The sequence below is a fragment of the Rana temporaria genome, chromosome 5 (genome assembly GCF_905171775.1).
Source record: "Rana temporaria chromosome 5, aRanTem1.1, whole genome shotgun sequence".
Taxonomy (NCBI): Eukaryota; Metazoa; Chordata; class Amphibia; order Anura; family Ranidae; genus Rana; species Rana temporaria.
Window position 1 is genome coordinate 401,568,108 of NC_053493.1, and position 18,435 is coordinate 401,586,542.

General features: G+C 43.4%; 1 protein-coding gene across 1 annotated transcript in view; it reads right to left on the reverse strand.

Moving 5' to 3' along the window:
• The window catches only part of NDRG1 (N-myc downstream regulated 1), a 121,038-nt gene that overhangs the window by 72,672 nt on the left and 29,931 nt on the right, over window positions 1-18,435 (reverse strand). Inside the window, exons 2-3 of the mRNA XM_040354994.1 lie at window positions 14,068-14,130; window positions 7,833-7,868 (exon numbers count right to left, since the gene is read on the reverse strand). Of these exons, the coding sequence (XP_040210928.1) occupies window positions 7,833-7,868; window positions 14,068-14,121 (90 nt within the window). The 5' untranslated portion in view covers window positions 14,122-14,130. The remainder of the gene's footprint in view (window positions 1-7,832; window positions 7,869-14,067; window positions 14,131-18,435) is intronic.

Here is an 18,435-nt window from a genome sequence, read left to right on the forward strand (position 1 = left end):
GAAGATCGTTTCTAGAGTCATTTCTTGCCCTCTGTGGTTATCTTCATGTTCTACTGCCCGATTGAGGCTATAATATGAGTACATCTCAATTTTGGAGCCACTGGTTCCTTCTGACTCCATGTTATGAGAATCTCTCTCTCTCTCTCTCTCTCTCTCTCTCTCTCTCTCTCTCTTTATCTCTCTCTCTATGAGCCTACTCTTTTTTCCTTTATTGGACAAAATTTCTTCTTTAACTACATGTTGATAAAGACTGACTCTTCTGCAAGACTGTGAGACCCATTTTCCTTGTTCTTGCAACTAATGAATCCCTAATGTATCCTGACGAAACTTAACGGCGAAACGCGTTGATACACTTGGGCTCACACCATATATCATGTATCTCCATGCATATGGTTTTTAAACCTTCTCTTTATGTCCTTTGTATACCATGTATTTGTTTATGTTTTAATAAAGATCACAATTTTTCTATATCCCTATTGTTTACTGTGCCGTAAAAGTCCGACTCCGAATTCTTCTGTATGATCAAAAAGGACAGGAACTGCAATGAATGCTGCTGCCTTAATAATGGCACTGCACGTTTGCCTTTTCACCTTGAAATGCTTCTTTTCCAACAATTACGGCTTAAGAATCTCTTGGGTTATTAGGGTTATCAGACAAGTTCTTTCAAGTGCATATGACTCACTAATGTCTGAAAGGATGTGACTCCAATGCACTTTGCTATAACATTAAAACTTTGGGGAAATGTCTTGAATGTCTTTAGAATTCTTTTTAAAAGAGAAAACTCATGCCGCGTACACACGACCGGTTTTCGGGTTCTAAAAAATAAAAATTTTAAGGGTCTAGAAAAAACAAAGTTTTTTTCAACCCGATCATTAAAACGGCCTTGCCTACACACGATCGTGAAAAAATGCTCTAGCAAAGCGCGGTGACTTACAACACGTGCAACGGCACTATAAAGGGGAAGTTCCATGCGGATGACGTCGTTTTAGCCCACACACGATAATTTTTTACAACCCGAAAAACGACATTGTTTAAAACGTCGTTAAAAAAATGCAGCATGTTCGGAAAAAAAAATTGTCGTTTTTCAGAACCCGAAAAAATTATGTGAAGCCCACACACGATCATTTTAAATGCCATTTTTTTAAAACGACGTTTCTTTCATGCCGAAAAATGATCGTGTGTACGCGGCATTAAAGGGGTTGTAAAGGTAAATGTTTTTTCACCTTAATGCATCCTATGCATTAAGGTGAAAAAACATCCGACGGTACTGCCCCCCCCCCCGAACCCCCGTTTTACTTACCTCACCCCTTGAAAGTCCCGCGCGCATCCACGTGATCCTCTTCGGTTCCCAGCCTGGCCGTTGATTGGCTAGGCTGGACGGATTGATAGCAGCGCAGCCATTGGCTGGCACTGCTGTCAATCACAGCGGATGACGCGGCGCACTGGGGGGCAGGGCCGAGTGATACAGTCGGCGGCTATGCCCGCCGCTGTATCACGGGAGCGCGCTCGCAAAAGCTTTCCACCATGCGAGCTCGCATTAAGGTGGAAAGCTCTTACGAGGAGGAGCCGAGACAGCCGCCGAGGGACCCCAGAAGATCAGGTTCGGGGACACTCTGTGCAAAACGAGCTGCACAGTGGAGGTAAGTATAACATGTTTGTTATTTAAAAAAAAAAAAAAAGTTTGCTTTTAGTGACCCTTTAAGCCCACACACGATCGTTTTTAATGTAATTTTAAAAAAAACTTAATTTTTTAGAACCCATAAACGGTCATGTGTACGCGGCATTACACTTCCCAAAAATTGGTCTTGTACGGGGGGCCCTTTGGTAACTTTGTCCACCACTGATGGCACCCAATGACTCCTAAAGATCTAAAAGCAAAGCAAGCTCAGGAACTGAATGCATATATCTCCAGAGTCCTAGAGTTACCGGTATATAATAACGCTGGTTTAATTCTCCAGCGTCTAGCAAAAAGGGAAAGATCGGTTTTGGTTGGAATGCCTCTTTAAGTTCAAAAGTGTGGGCAGCATAAAGAGTTGTGTTCTTGTTTTTCAAGGCCGGTGCAGTGTCACCGTTTGCTCCCTATCGCAGAATGCAGCCTAAGTCACGTGGCGTCGAACTGCGAATGCGCAATGCGTTCCAACACCAAATGCGATGCGTTCCAGGGGATTCACGACACTACCGTTCAGTGAACCTATCACAATTTGTGATGGAAGTGACGAGGAAGCATACACAGAGTGGGAGGGGGGGGGGGGCGGAGAGAAAGACATACAGATGTAATGAGAACCATACAAAGAGCGGGGGGGGGGGGGGGAAGAGACATGCAGATATATTGAGAACAATACACGGAGCGGGGGGAGAGATAAAGAGACATGCAGATACAGTATGGTTCTCATTACATCTGTATGTCTCTTACTCTCCCGCCCCCCGCCACTCTGTCTATGGTTCCTCGTCACTTCTGTGACAAATTGTGATGGTTCACTGAAGGGTAGTGTCGTAAATCCCCTGGAACGCATCGCATTTGCCGTTGGAACGCATTGCGCATGCGCAGTTCGATGCCACGTGACTTAGGCTGCATTCTGCGATAGGGAGCAGAATATGACACTGCACCGGCTTGGCAATAAAGCGGGTCAGATTATCACCTTAGAATGATTCTTTTACATCTATTCCAGATTAAGAATCTCTCGGATTAGTTGGGTTATCAGACAAGTGTTTCCAAGTTATTCCAGTGCAAATGACTCACTGATGCCTGAAAGGATGTGACTCCAATGCTATTTGCTATAATTTTGAAACTTGAAAATGTCTTGAATCTCCTCAGAATAAAAAAAAAAAAAAAAAAAGTGTAAACTCCCATTTGTACTCATGCACAGGAACCTGAAATTGTACTACATGGGATTTTAGCAAGGTTTTGCAGTGGAGATCTCTGATTTTTGTCACTGCTGAGCTCAGTAAATTGTTAAAGTTACAATGGAAACATGAATAGGACAGAACAGCGTGCTCTGGGGCTGAAAACCAGCTTCTGTTTGTTTTTTATGACAGCTCTGCATCTGCATACCCACCAAGCAGTGCCGGCCCAAGACATTGTGCTGCCTGGGACCAAGAATGAAATGCTGCCCCCCCGAAAAAAAATCACGCCAACCAAAGGGCCCCCACATTCATTATTTTATATCATGATAACTAAAGGGGACCTGTCATGGCTCTATACATGTATAAAGGAGTATAAAGAGAACCTGTCATGGCTCTATACATGTATTAAGGAGTATAAAGAGGACCTGTCATTGCTCTATACATGTATAGGAGTATAAAGAGGACCTGTCAAGGCTCTATACATGTATAGGAGTATAAAGAGGACCTGTCATGGCTCTATACATGTATATAGAGGACCTGTCATTACTCTTTACATGTAAAGGAATATCAAGAGGACCTGTCATGGCTCTATACATGTATATAGGAGTATAAAGAGTACTTGACATGGCTGTATACATGTATAAAGGAGTATAACGAGGGCCTGTCATGGCTCTATAGATGTATAAAGAGAACCTGTCATGGCTCTATACATGTATATAGAGGACCTGTCAAGACTCTTTACATGTAAAGGAATATAAAGAGGACCTGCCATGGCTCTATAAATGTATATAGGAGTATAAAGAGGACCTGTCATGGCTCTATAAATGTATATAGGAGTATAAAGAGGACCTGTCATGGCTCTATACATGTATAAAGGAGTATAACGAGGGCTTGTCATGGCTCTATAGATGTATAAAGGAGTATAACGAGGGCCTGTCATGGCTCTATAGATGTATAAAGAGGACCTGTCATGGCTCTATACATGCATATTCGCGTATAAAAGGACCTGCCATGGCTCTATACATGTATCCATGAGTATAAAGGGACCTGTAAATTTCCGGCGGCCACAATGTCTTTTGCGCAAACTAATCAATGTACGCTAATTGTGGCTTTTTTTTGGTACCAAAAATATGTAGAAGAATACATATTGGCCTAAACTGAAGAAAATAGTTTATTTTTCTAAATTTTGGAGATATTTATTATAGCAAAACGTTAAAATATATATATATATATATATATATATATATTTATAGCACAAAAAATAAAAAACCGGAGGTGATCAAATATCACCAAAAGAAAGCTCTATTTGTGGGAAAAAAGGACATCAATTTTATTTGGGTAGCGGAGCTGGCGGAACGGGCTGGTGGGCATCAGTATGCTGCCCCCCTTAAAGTGCTGCCTGGTACCCATGGTACCACCCGGTCCCATCATAGGGCCGGCCCTGCCACCAAGGACAGTAAGGCCTCGTACACACGATAGGTTAACCAGAGGACAACGGTCTGAAGGACCCTTGTCATAGGTTAACCGATGAGGCTGACTGATGGTCTGTCACGCCTACACACCATAGGTTAAATAACCGATCGTGTCAGAACGCGGTGACGTAAAACACAACGACGTGCTGAAAAAAATGAAGTTCAATGCTTCCAAGTATGCGTCGACTTGATTCTGAGCATGCGTGGATTTTTAACCGATGGTTGTGCCTACAAATGATCGGTTTTGACCTATCGCTCCTGGATAGCTGCCCTGATCTACTGTCATCATCTACACTGGTTCCTCATTGCCATCAATTACAGCCCTTTTGGCACCCTGCTGGGATTGATCCTTTTATGGACTTATGAACATTTATACCATATATCTCCACTGTGGTCTGTTATTTTAATTTATTTTAATTCATTTTTATTATAATTTTCAGCCCTCTATCGATTGTTTTGTGCAAACACCCTGAGCCCTGTACTCCACCACTATTTTTCTGGTTTTGACCTATCGGTTAGGAATGCATCGGTTAATTTTAAAGCAAGTTGGCTTTTTTTTAACCTATGGTTAAAGGGGTTGTAAAGGAAAAACATTTTTTTCATAATAAGCATCCTTTACCTGCAGACATTCCTCTTTTCACTTCCTCATTGTTCGTTTTTGCTCAGAAGTTGCTCTATTTCTTCTCTGTTCTGTTCACTTCCTGCTTGTCTGATTTTACTGACCACCGTGATGGGAGGCTTTACTGCGGTGGTCAGTAACGTGCTCACCCCCTCCTGGGAACTACATCTGTGCGGCAGGACGCTCTCTACGTGTTAGAGACTTCAAGGAGGTGTGAATTACTGGGCGTGCCGCAATGCATACTGGGAAATGTAGTTCTTACATGAACGAGCGATGCAAACCAGGAAGTGAATGAGAGAACAGAAACTAGAATGCCGGAGGTGATATAGATGAAGGAATTTAATAGGTATTTACTCGTTTTTTTTAACAGAATCATTACACTATTCTGTCTGTCTACCCTGCAGACATTAATTTTAGGCAAATTTTTTTTTTCCTTTAGTGACCCTTTAAATAACCTATGGCGCCCACACACGATCGGTTTTGACCTATGAAAACGGTCCATCAGACCGTTGTCCTCTGGTTAACCTATCGTGTGTACGAGGCCTAAGAGCCGGTTCACACAGGGGCAACATGACTCTGGCTGCGACTTTGCGAGGCGACCTGGACACCACAGTGCGACTTGGGGCGACTTACAAGGCGACTTCAGGACAGGTGACTTTCCAGTGGCCAATCAAACAACAATCCCTGTGGGAGGGAGGGGTTTGCCTGAGAATACTATTTTCTCTTCCTGTATTGTTGCTTCAGTTAAGACACTATCCGGCTTTGGAGGCGACTTCCATTGAAATCAATGGGTACAAGTCGCCTAGAAGTCGGATTGAAGTAGTACAGGAACCTTTTCTGAAGTCGGAGCGACTTCAGTAATGTACATTAAGACGGCTCCATTCACTTCTATTGATTTTCTCAACAATGCGACTTGGGGGGACTTCAAGTCGGATCCCAAGTCGCCCCTGTGTGAACCGGCTCTTAGGTTTAACCTTCACCACCTGGACTCATAAACAGTCTATAGATGCTTCTGACCCTCTGAAGGAAGGAGATAGCATATACAGTGACATGATGGTAGGTACAATTCTAATGCCGCGTACACACAAGCGGTTTTCCCGTTGTAAACAGGAGAGCACAGAGACGACTGTATAACCCTGCATGCACAGTATAGGAAAACTATAGAAAAATACATCAATAGTTGATCTCACCATTTCAGATGCCACTAAGACCCCTTTCACACTGGTGACGCCGGCGGTAAAATAGCGGTAAAACGCAGCAATTTTACCGTCGGATTTGCGGTCCATTTCGGCCGCTAGTGGGGCACTTTTAACCCCCGCTAGCGGCCGAGAAAGGGTTAATACCGCCCGCAATGCGTCGCTACAGCGCATTATGGTAATGTATATGTATAAATATGGTAATGTATATTCCCACTGGGTGGTTTTTCATCATTTGCCATAATTTTTGAGATTTCTAATGTAAAAAAACAGGTCACCTTTAAAAACGCCTATAAACAAAATCGCGGCAAAACGCCGGTACCGCGTTTTGCCGCGTTTTGCATCTGAAACGCGAAAACTTTTGCTTCTGAACCCAATTTTTTGCTTCTGGAAAAACGAGGTTAAACGCAACTGCCTAAAAACGGCAATAAACGAGACTGTGTGCATGGACACATAGGATAACATTGAATGAGTTTAGGGGCAGTTGAAAGAGCTGTCCAACAGCCTCTGAACACGCGTTTACTGGGGGGGGGGGGGGGGGGTGTTGTTAGCCTATCGTTTTAGGTTTGTTTTCTCTTCTGGTAAAATGTTCTAATGCCTTGTACACTCGATCGGAATTTCCGATGGAGAAAGTCCATCCGACGGATATTTTGATCATGTGTAGCCCCATCAGAGTTTTTTCATCGGAAATTCCGATGAATTCCATCGGAGTTTGGATATAGAACATGTTCTATTTTTCCGTCGGAATTCCGATGATATTTGGCTGGGCAGAAGCCCGATCGTGTGTACCGGGCATTAGACTCTTTTTTCTTAAGATTGAATCTTCTTAGGGTATTAGGTAATGTTACATTTGCCCGGCAAATAGCAACTTAAATATCAGAATGTAACATTTCGCACGTATTCTGCCTACGTAATGAAGTTTAGGCTTCCCCTAAATAAAGGATAAGCTCCAGGGTCCTTTTCCAAGGCTTTTGTCTATATTTATTTTATCGACAGTCTAAGCAGATCTGCAAGTATAGAAGATTTGGGGCTTGCGGGATAGAACGGTGGATAAATGGATTAGCCTCTGTTCACTCAGTGGCACAGTTATACATAACCCAACTTATGTGTCACTGGGAAGAGGAGAATGCAGATATCACAGAACATTGAAACCTGATTTTGTGATCAGGGGAAGGCCAGGAGAACAGCTATGGGATTTTGTAGATGGTGCTTTTGTGCCTTCATGTAGTGCATATGTACTGAGCTAGAGACACATCCAAGAATTTAACAGAGTTTTGCTGAAGTCTTGAAGGGTTTGTACTGTAGTTAGATTGCACATGGAATTATTTAGGTAGACAAACCCTTCAAAATGTTTTAATTATTATTTTTTGGATGCTTCAGGGTTACACCACCCAACATTGCCTCTCACTGGATCCTGGGTAGGGAAGAGTTGAGTTTTGCCACCAAATAATATATTATTTTCTTCTGATTTCACCATATTTCCTGTTTGGGTTCAATTCGCAAAATTTTACCAAAATTTTTATGTTTTGCCAAGACAATTTTTTCAAATTTTACATTTCCCCATTCAATGCACCTGTACCTTTTTATTATTATTATCTACTATTATCTATTACAACTGTATTAATAAAACAGAGCAGTTGTACTACACGTAAAACGATTACAAGAAGACAAATGAAGGTAGCCATAAAATGTATCTCTTACGTGAATTTCATAATCTTGCGTTAACACGATTATTCCCTATAAAAAAAAAAACAAAGGACATATGAGGACTCCAATAAATGTTCATGTTCTAATATATATATAATATTATTACTGTATATATAAAATACAACATTAAATACAAAAAGGTAGCCTGTAAAAAGGTCAATGTTCTGCTTGTGTTTTATTATGTTCTTCTAGTAATATTTAATTTCAGTGTATTGTTCTGAAACATATATGTGTATGGAGCAACTAGGAAATCTTGGCAACTTGGAATTTTAGGAGAGGAGGTCAGCAGTGTAAATCCATTTATTTTAAAGGGTATCTAAACCCAAAAAACAAAATGTAATATGTTGCAGTTTCTTGGTCCTTACATGTGGTGTAGTGTAGTGATTTACTATTAAAAAAGTGGTGGTCAGCTCTCTTTATAAGCGAGGCCCCCAACTGTTGCTCTTGGCAACACCTAAGGGGCCACACATGATATATACCTAATTCTAGGGATGAGCTTCGAGTTCGAGTCAGTAGGTCAACATCGGCTGTTCGTCCGTTCGCCGAATTTTAAACATTATGGGCCGTTCGCGCCAAATTCGAGTGGCGCGTCACGGCCCATAATTCACTGTGGCATCGCAGTGCATTGCTGGCTGATGATTGGCCAAGCATGCACTATGCTTTAGCCAATCACAGCGTGGGAAAAATGGAGAGCCATAATTGGCCAAAGCCAGGGTGACTTTGGCCAATTATGTCTCAGGGGGTTTAGTACACGCCCCACACTATATAAGGCCACCTGCGTGGCAGCCTTGTGAAGTGTGTTGTGGCGGTGGTTAGAGACAGAGAGAGAGAGAGAGAGAGACAGTGGGCCAGATTCTCTTACTTTCTGCGGCGGCGTAGCGTAAGCCATTTACACTACGCCGCCGCAACTTACTGGAGCCAGTGCCGTATTCCTCAAGCACTTGCTCCGTAGTTTGCGGCGGCGTAGTGTAAATGGCCCGGCGTAAGGCCGCGTAATTCAAAGGGGGCGGCTTGTGTTTAAATTAAGCGCGGCCCCGCGACGATCGAATTGCGCATGCGCCGGGCTTAAAAATAGCCCATGACGGAAAACGTCAATGACGCCGACGTGAGTGTCATTGACGTAAAGTCGTATTCGCGAACGACTTACGAAAACGATGTAAACGACGGAAAAAGCCAACGCTGACCCGACGCCATACTTAACATGGCATACGACGGACCTTCGTAAACTTGCCCCTCACATAGCAGGGGCAAGTTTACGCTTACGGAAACGTTGTAAAATCACTGCGTCGTCCGCGCGTACGTTAGGTGATCTCGCGTAACTAGCTAATTTGCATAGACGACGGGGAAAACGACGATGCGACACCTAGCGGCGGGAAAAAAATTGCATTTAAGATCTGACAGCGTAAGAGCCTTACGCCTGTCAGATCTAATGGGTATCTATGTGTAACTGATTCTAAGAATCAGTCGCATAGATACCCTGGGCCAGATTAGGACTTACGACGGCGCAAATGGCGTTGCGCCGTCGTAAGCCTTTTAAGAATCTGGCCCAGTGTCATTTATTTTGAGTTAGATAGAGCAGGCAGGCAGATGAGTCAGTTAGCTTCAGTTACAGTGTGTAGATGATATATATGCATCCCAGGTGTTGTATATATATTTATACACTGTATTCAGTTTAGCTAGATCCGTTCCTGTTATTCTCTTCTTAATATACTGACAGGCAGGCAGGTGATTGTGCTAGCTGCAGTATTTTCACTTAGTGTACTGTGTCCTTTGCACAGTGTGCACCTAAAGCTTACCTAAATACAATTGCTGGTGTTCTCATACAAATACAGGCAGAGCCCTGCAGTATTTTGTTTTAGTGTCCTTTGCACAGGACCAGACATTACATTAAAGCTACAAGCAGTTTTAGATGACTTTTTTTCCTATAGAAATTTCATTTTGTTCAGGGACAGTTCTAAACACGGGAAACACGTGCCACTTCACAGGCATACTATAGACACCCAGCAGGTACGATATTTAAATGAATATTTCACTTTTTTTTTCACTTTAAGCATCATTAAAATCACTGCTCCCGAAAAAAACGACTGTTTTTAAAACTTTTTTTTTGCATTGATACATGTCCCCTGGGGCAAGACCCGGGTCCCCAAACCTTTTTAGGACAATAACTTGCATATTAGCCTTTAAAATTAGCACTTTTGATTGTGAACGTTCGAGTTCCATAGACTTTAATGGGGTTCTAAAGTTTGCGCAAACTTTCGGTCCGTTCGCAGGTTCTGGTGCGAACCGAACCGCTGGGTGTTCGGCTCATCCCTACCTACTACAAGAGATGGTCTGAGGCTGCAGACATGCTATAGATATTGAAAATCTAGCAAAAGTTGTCACACAGCAGGATCTAATAAAAATATGAAGGCTTTTTTTAGGCCCCATGCACACGAGACGCTGGTAAACTCGAGTTCAGAGGCATTTGGGGATTCTTTTCAACTGCCCCTGAACACATTTAATGTTATCCTATGTGTCCATGCACACATTCACGTTTTTTTTGCGTTTTAAAGCAGTTGGGTTTAGGCTCCTTTTTTTAGAAGCATTTTGGGTTCAGGCGCAAAAAGTTTAAGTTTGCGTATAAAAGCTTTGGGAGGGTCTACAATATCTTTGTTGTAAAATCTGATAGCCGCAAACGTGGTAAAACGCAGCTAAACGCGACAAAACGCCGCAAAATTTGTGGCAAAAACGGGCGTTTCAAACCCCGTTTTTTTCCTTTGAAAACTTGAGTTTACATGTGTTTGCATTTGCTTCTCGTGTGCATTGGGCCTAGATGTAAGGTTAAAATCCAAACAAGTTAGTCCTGCTGACATGTTTCAGCCTAGCGGCCTTTGTCATAACTCTATGATTAGGCTATGACATATTTATGACTAAGGCCGCTAGGCTGAAACATGCCAATGGGTCCAATTCATTTTACCATATGTCTAAATAAAGCCTTAATATTTTATTAGATCCTGCCATTTGCTGACTTTTGCTGGACTTTCAATGTTTGAACTTTGCCTACAGGGGCGGTTGTCTGAGCACCGGTGCATCTCATCTCATTATCTGCACTGGAAACTGGATTGATCCCTTTTGCATTTTATGCTATAGATATTGTTGAGGATATGCTTCAGGTAGAAAGTCATAGACTGCAGACACATTACATAGTGATATCATAAAAAGACCAAGGGCCGGATTCAGAAAGAAGATACGATGGCGTATCTCCTGATACGCCGTCGTATCTCTGAGTCCGGCCGTCGTATCCATGCGCCTGATTCATAGAATCAGTTCCGCATAGATATGCCTAAGATCCGACAGGTGTAAGTGACTTACACCGTCGGATCTTAGGCTGCAATTCCAGGCTGGCCGCTAGGTGGCGTTTCATTTTTTTTACGCGACAAATATGCAAATGAGGAGTTTCGCCTATTCAGAAACGAACGACCGCCCAGTGCATTTTTTTTACGTCGTTTGCGTACGGCTTTTTCCAGCGTATAGTTACCCCTGCTATATGCGGCGTATCCTATGTTAAGTATGGCCGTCGTTCCCGGGTCGAATTTAGAATTTTTTACGTCGTTTGCGAAAGCCGTCCGCGAATACGGATGGACGTAATTTACGTTCACGTCGAAACCAATGACGTCCTAGCGACGTCATTTGGAGCAATGCACGCTGGGAAATTTAGCGGACGGCGCATGCGCAGTTTGTTCGGCGCGGGGACGCGCCTGATTTAAATGTTACACACCCCCTAGCCGCGGAATTTGAATTCCGCCGGGGGATTTACGATACGCCGCCGCAACTTTAGAGGCAAGTGCTTTCTGAATAAAGCACTTGCCTCAAAAACTTGCGTCGGCGTAACGTAAATCAGATCTAAAGATCCGCTGACCTATCTGAATCTGGCCCCAAGTGGTTCATCAAGTCGGCCCTCTTTAAACATTTAGGATCTGTCTTTTAATTTTTTTACTTCCAAGGGCAGAATTTCTAGGGTCTAAGCGCCTAAACATGGCCTGTCCATGGAAGTCAGAGACAGCTGGTAGTTATTTGGCATGTTCATTCATTGCTGTCTGATCTCATCTCATGTTTTCCTGGGCTCATGATTCATGTTTATTTTATCACAGTTTCTCTCCTATGATGATGAAGTTGAAGCCAGGCTGTAGGAGGCCACGAGGCCGAAGGAAATTCCTGGAAAATTGCTCACATCCAAAATGTTTAGCAAACACACCCTGAGTTTGGAGGAACTCGGCGTCAACCTTGAAATTCTGATATACTCTTGTTTCTAAAATGAACGCATTAGGGCTATTTACATTTTTACCATGCAATATCATGTGGATTGTTAAATGAATAGTCTGCCAATGCAATAAAACATCCCAGAAATTGCACGGGACCTTAACTTTCTAATGCAATTTGCAATAACAAACTATCATGCGTTGCCATGTGTTGTGGCCTGCTGCAGTACAGGTATTTGTAAGCTTGTCTGAGAGTTCAGAAAAAAGGGGGCGGATGAGCTTAAAGTGGTTAGAAACTCTGTACAACCACTTTTACCTACAGGTAAGCCTAGATTAACCACTTGAGACCCGCGCTATTGACAAAAGACGTCAACAGCGCGGCTCTCAGGTGCCAACTGGACGTCTTTGGACGTCATTTGAAAGCATTACCCGCGCGCGCCACTGGGGGCGCGCAGTGGGTAAACACTGTCCCGGCGCATAGCTGGGAAGCCGGTGCGTGTACCTGGCGGCCGCGATGTCCGCCGGGCACACGCGATCGTCGGTAAGACAGCAGGGACGTGGAGCTCTGTGTGTAAACACAGAGCTCCACGTGCTGTCAGAGGAGAGGAGACCGATCTGTGTCCCTTGTACATAGGGACACAGCATCGGTCACCTCCCCCAGTCACCCCCCTCCCCCCACACAGTTAGAACACACCCAGGATACATATTTAACCCCTTCCTCACCCCTAGTGTTAACCCCTTCCCTGCCAGTCACATTTATACAGTAATTAGTGCATTTTTATAGCACTGATCGCAGTATAAATGTGAATGGCGCCAAATTTGTGTCAAAAGTGTCCGATATGTCCGTCGCAATATCGCAGTCCCAATAAAAATCGCAGATCGCCGCCATTACTAGTAAAAAAAAAAATCATAATTCTGTCCCCTATTTTGTAGGCGCTCTAACTTTTGCGCAAACCAGTCGCTTATTGCGATTTTTTTTTTTTTTTTTTACAAAAATACGTTGAAAAATACGTATCGGCCTTAACTGAGAAAAAAAAAGTTTTTTTTAAAAAAAAATTGGGATATTTATTATAGCAACAAGTAAAAAATATATATATATATTTTTAAAATTGTCGCTCTCTTTTTGTTTATAGCGCTCTATTTGTGGGAAAAAAAGGATGTTAATTTTGTTTGGGAGCCACGTCGCACGACCGCGCAAATGTCAGTTAAAGCGACGCAGTGCCGTAAGCTGAAATTTCGCCTGGGAACGAAGGGGGTTTATGTGCCCAGTAAGCAAGTGGTTAAGGCTTAACAGTAGGTGCAAGAAATACTGTATCTCCTAAACCTCCACGGTTTAGGAGCTATTTACAAAAATGACGGGCGCAGGCGCACTATAGCAATGGCAATCTTGCCGTTACTAAGACGCCTTTCACACTGACACGTTTTTCAGGCGGTTCAGCGCTAAAAATAGCGCTGCTATACCGCCTGAGAAAATCGTGCCCTGCAGGCTTCAATGTGAAAGCCCGAAGGCTTTCACACTGAAGCGGTGCGCTAGCAGGACCGCTCCAAAAGTCCTGCTAGCCGCATCTATGGAGCGGTATGGGAGCGGGGTGTTTACCGCTCCTATACCGCTCCTTCCCATTGAAATCAATGGGAAACCACAGTAATACCGGCCGCAATGCGCCTCCACAGAGGCGCATTGCGGGTGGCATTAACCCTTTTTCGGCCGCTAGCGGGGGTTAAAACCGCACCGATAGCGACCGAATATCGCGGTAAATACGACGGTATATCGGCGATAAAAATCGCGCCGCTATACCGTCACCGCACCTCCACTGCCCCATGTGAAAGGGGCCTTAGTGTAAAAATTCACTTTCGCTTGCACATCATTGGATAGTTTTTGGTAAGTGAACATCCCCCGCTACTTTAGTATATCAGCTTCAAAATGTACTTTTTAGAAGCACCGAGAATACCCAATTCTAACAGATAATCCTAAATACATTTTTAAAGAATACCTCTTCCACCAAGAGCGGCTTCCCCTCTCCCACGTTAAATTCTTGTCCAGACATTGTATCAGCCTGAAAGCAAAAAAATATATATATATAATTAAGGTAATATTTAAGAAGCATGCATTTCCACAAGAATGACATCAATGAAGACTCACAATTAAAAATGCATTGTAATTTAAAGTGGTTGTAAACCTCACACATGAAATATGAACAAAGTATATCCCACTATAGTGTGTACTTATCAGTCCAGAGCGCTAAGTGTCAGGTAGGTATACACATCACTTTCCCATAGAGAAGATAGGATAAGTTGTAGGAGGGGGTCATTTTTAAGAATAGATGGTGGAAGGCACAAACTCTGCTTAAAAACTGAACCCCAGGAATGATCTTTATTGCATATATACGCTGGTCCAGCTTGACACAATGTACCGTATATACTCGAGTATAAGCCAAGTTTTTTAGCACATTTTTTTGTTCTGAAATGCCCCCCTCAGCTTATACTCGAGTCACCTTTTTTCGCCTGATCTCCCCGATACCGGCCGGCCGTAGGTCCCCTGGACGGCAAACTTGGCACACATGTAGTCCCATGTTCCTCTACAAGTGTGCAAAGTTTTTTGTCCAGGGGACCTACGGCTCGGGAGCTCCGATTTTTCAAATCTGGGCACCCCCTTCTATAGACTTCCATGTTAAACGTTAGTCTAGTCATAGACACAGTGAGGCATGGACACAGTGAGGCATGGACACAGTGAGGCATGGACACAGTGAGGCATGGGCACAGTGAGGCATGGACACAGTGAGGCATGGACACAGTGAGGCACAGTGAGGCATGGACACAGTGAGGCATGGACACAGTGAGGCATGGGCACAGTGAGGCTTGGAAACAGTGAGGCATGGACACAGTGAGGCACAGTGAGGCATGGATACAGTGAGGCATGGACACAGTGAGGCATGCACATGGACACAGTGAGGCACAGTGAGGCATGCAGATGGACACCCTAGGCTTATGCTCGAGTCAATATGTTTTCCCATTTTTTTGTGGTAAAATTAGGTGCCTTGGCTTATATTCGGGTCGGCTTAGACTCGAGTATATACGGTAAGGATGCAGATCTCATGTCTGAGAAACTGCTTGGGAAGCTGAAAGTCATCGTTGTAGTCGGTGCTACTATAGTGATCACAGCCCTCTTCCGGGTCCTGTGCTGAGTGGCTGACCTTCTTCAAAGTAACCACGAGGGGGGTCGTTTTCTTAAAACTACCGCCATTCATAGAACACCTTGTAATTTTTTCAGGGAATACAAGGCATCCACTGATTGGACAAGGTGGAGATTATGACGTTGCTGCCCGTCTTCTCCTCCTCGTTCAATCACAGGATACCTTGTATTCATTGACAAAAAAATACAAGTCAGTCTTTGAATGGCAGCAGTGTAGAACAAGCAACCTCCTTAGGTCAGTGTACATTGGGGAAGTTGCTCGGCACAGGACCCAGAAGATCGCCGCTCCGACTACTACAGTGATTGTCATCTTGCCCAGTGGACGCTCAGGTATGAGATATGCATACTTGCATTGTTCCAAGCTGGACCAAGGTAACCTGTACTATAAAAACCATACCTGGACATCAGTTTTAGATCAATAAAAATACTGCAAAAGAAAAAAAAAAAGAAACACCATATGAAAGAATAGTCTAACCTAAAAACAACGAAATCACCATTACAAACACATATGTAGGTCATACAAGGGTGATGTAGGGCAACATGGCGAAGCTAACAGCATTCTGAAGAGGTCAAACAGTACCAGAACTACAGGTGTCGGGTCAAATTGCCATACGGTTGCACAAGAGATATTTTGATGGTACTACTAATGTTGGTAGAGGCTTGTGTGAGCTAAACTAAAGTCCTTCAGGATGTTTATTGGGGCAACTAACGAAGTTCCAAAGAGGTAAAATAGTACTGGAACTGCAGGTGCACAGACAAATTGTCATATGGTTGCACAAGAGATGTTTCAATGGTACAACCAATGCCAGTAGAGGCTTGTGTGAGCTAAACTAAAGTCCTTTGGGATGTTTATTGGGCCAACATAAGGCAACTAACGAAGTTCAGAAGAGGTCAAATAGTACCGGAACTGCAGGTGCCCAGTAAAATTGCCATATGGTTGCACAAGAGCAACTAACAAGGTTTTAAAGAGGTCAAACAGTAACAGAACCACAGGTGTTGGGTCAAATTGTCATACGGGTGCACAAGAGGTGTTTGGATGGTACAACCAATGCCGGTAGAGGCCTGTGTGAGCTAAACTAAAGTCCTTCAGGATGTTTTTTGAGCCAACATAAGGCAACTAACGAAGTTCAGAAGAGGTCAAATAGTACCAGAACTGCAGGTGCCCAGTAAAATTGCCATATGGTTGCACAAGAGCAACTAACAGGGTTTTAAAGAGGTCAAACAGTAACGGAACCACAGGTGTTGGGTCAAATTGTCATACGGGTGCACAAGAGATGTTTGGATGGTACAACCAATGCCGGTAGAGGCTTGTGTGAGCTAAACTAAAGTCCTTCAGGATGTTTATTGGGGCAACTAACGAAGTTCCAAAGAGGTCAAATAGTACCAGAACTGCAGGTCAAATTGTCATACGAGTGTATAAGAGATGTTTTGATGGTACAACTAATGCCGGTAGAGGCGTGTGTGAGCTAAACTAAAGTTCTTCAGGATGTTTATTGGGGCAACTAACAGGGTTCTAAAAGGTCAAACAGTACCAGAACTACAGGTGTCAGGTCAAATTGTCATAAGGTTGCACAAGAGATATTTTGATGGTACTACTAATGCCGGTAGAGGCTTCTGTGAGCTAAACTAAAGTTCTTCAGGATGTTTATTGGGGCAACTAACAGGGTTCTAAAGAGGTCAAACAGTACCAGAACTACAGGTGTCAGGTCAAATTGTCATACGGGTGCACAAGAGAAGTTTTGATGGTACAACTAATGCCGGTAGAGGCGTGTGTGAGCTAAACTAAAGTCCTTCAGGATGTTTATTGGGGCAACTAACAGGGTTCTAAAAGGTCAAACAGTACCAGAACTACAGGTGTCAAGTCAAATTGTCATACGGGTGCACAAGAGGAGTTTGGATGGTACAACTAATACTAGAACTACAGGTGTCAGGTCAAATTGTCATACTGGTGCACAAGAGATGTTTTGATGGTACAACTAATGCTGGTAGAGGCTTGTATGAGCTAAACTAAAGTCCTTTAGGATGTTTATTGGGGCAACATGAGGCAACTAACAAGGTTCAGAAGAGGTCAAATAGTACCGGAACTGCAGGTGCCGGATCAAATTGTCATATGGTTGCTCAAGAGCAACTAACAGGGTTCTAAAGAGGTCAAACAGTACCAGAACTAAAAGTGTTGGGTCAAATTGTCATACAGGTGTAAAAGAGATGTTTGGATGGTACAACCAATGCCGGTAGAGGCCTGTGTGAGCTAAACTTTAGTCCTTCAGGATGTTTATTGGGGGCAACTAACAGTCACAAAGAGGTCAAATAGTACTGGAACTGCAAGTACGCGGACAAATTGTCATACGTTTGAACAAGAGATGTTTGGATGGTACAACCAATGCCGGTAGAGGCTTGTGCGAGCTAAACTAAATTTCTTTAGGATGTTTATTGGGGCAACTAACAGGGTTCTAAAGAGGTCAAACAGCACCAGAACTACAGGTGTTGGGTTAAATTGTCATACGGGTGCACAAGAGATGTTTGGATGGTACAACCAATGCCGGTAGAGGCCTGTGTGAGCTAAACTAAAGTCTTTCAGGATGTTTATTGGGGGCAACTAACAGTTCCAAAGAGGTCAAATAGTACTGGAACTGCAGGTACGTGGACAAATTGTCATATGTTTGCACAAGAGATGTTTGGATGGTACAACCAATGCCGGTAGAGGCGTGTGCGAGCTAAACTAAAGTCCTTCAGAATGTTTATTGGGGCAACATGAGGCAACTAACGAAGTTCAGAAGAGGTCAAATAGTACCGGAACTACAGGCGTCGGGTCAAATTGTCATACGAGTGCACAAGAGATGTTTGGATGGTGCAACCAATGCCGGTAGAGGCTTGTGTGAGCTAAACTAAAGTCCTTCAGGATGTTCATTGGGGCAACATGAGGCAACAAACGAAGTTCAGAAGAGGTCAAATAGTACCGGAACTGCAGGTGCCCAGTAAAATTGTCATACTGTTGCACAAGAGATGTTTGGATGGTACAACCAATGCCGGTAAACTAAAGTCCTTTAAGATATTTATTGACTGTTCCACAAGTTAAGACATTCTCATATTCTAAGTGTTTCTACTTGCAACTAATCACTTCCTTCCCCGCGGTTTCCAGTCCAATTTTCTTGGTAGAAGCTACTGAAAA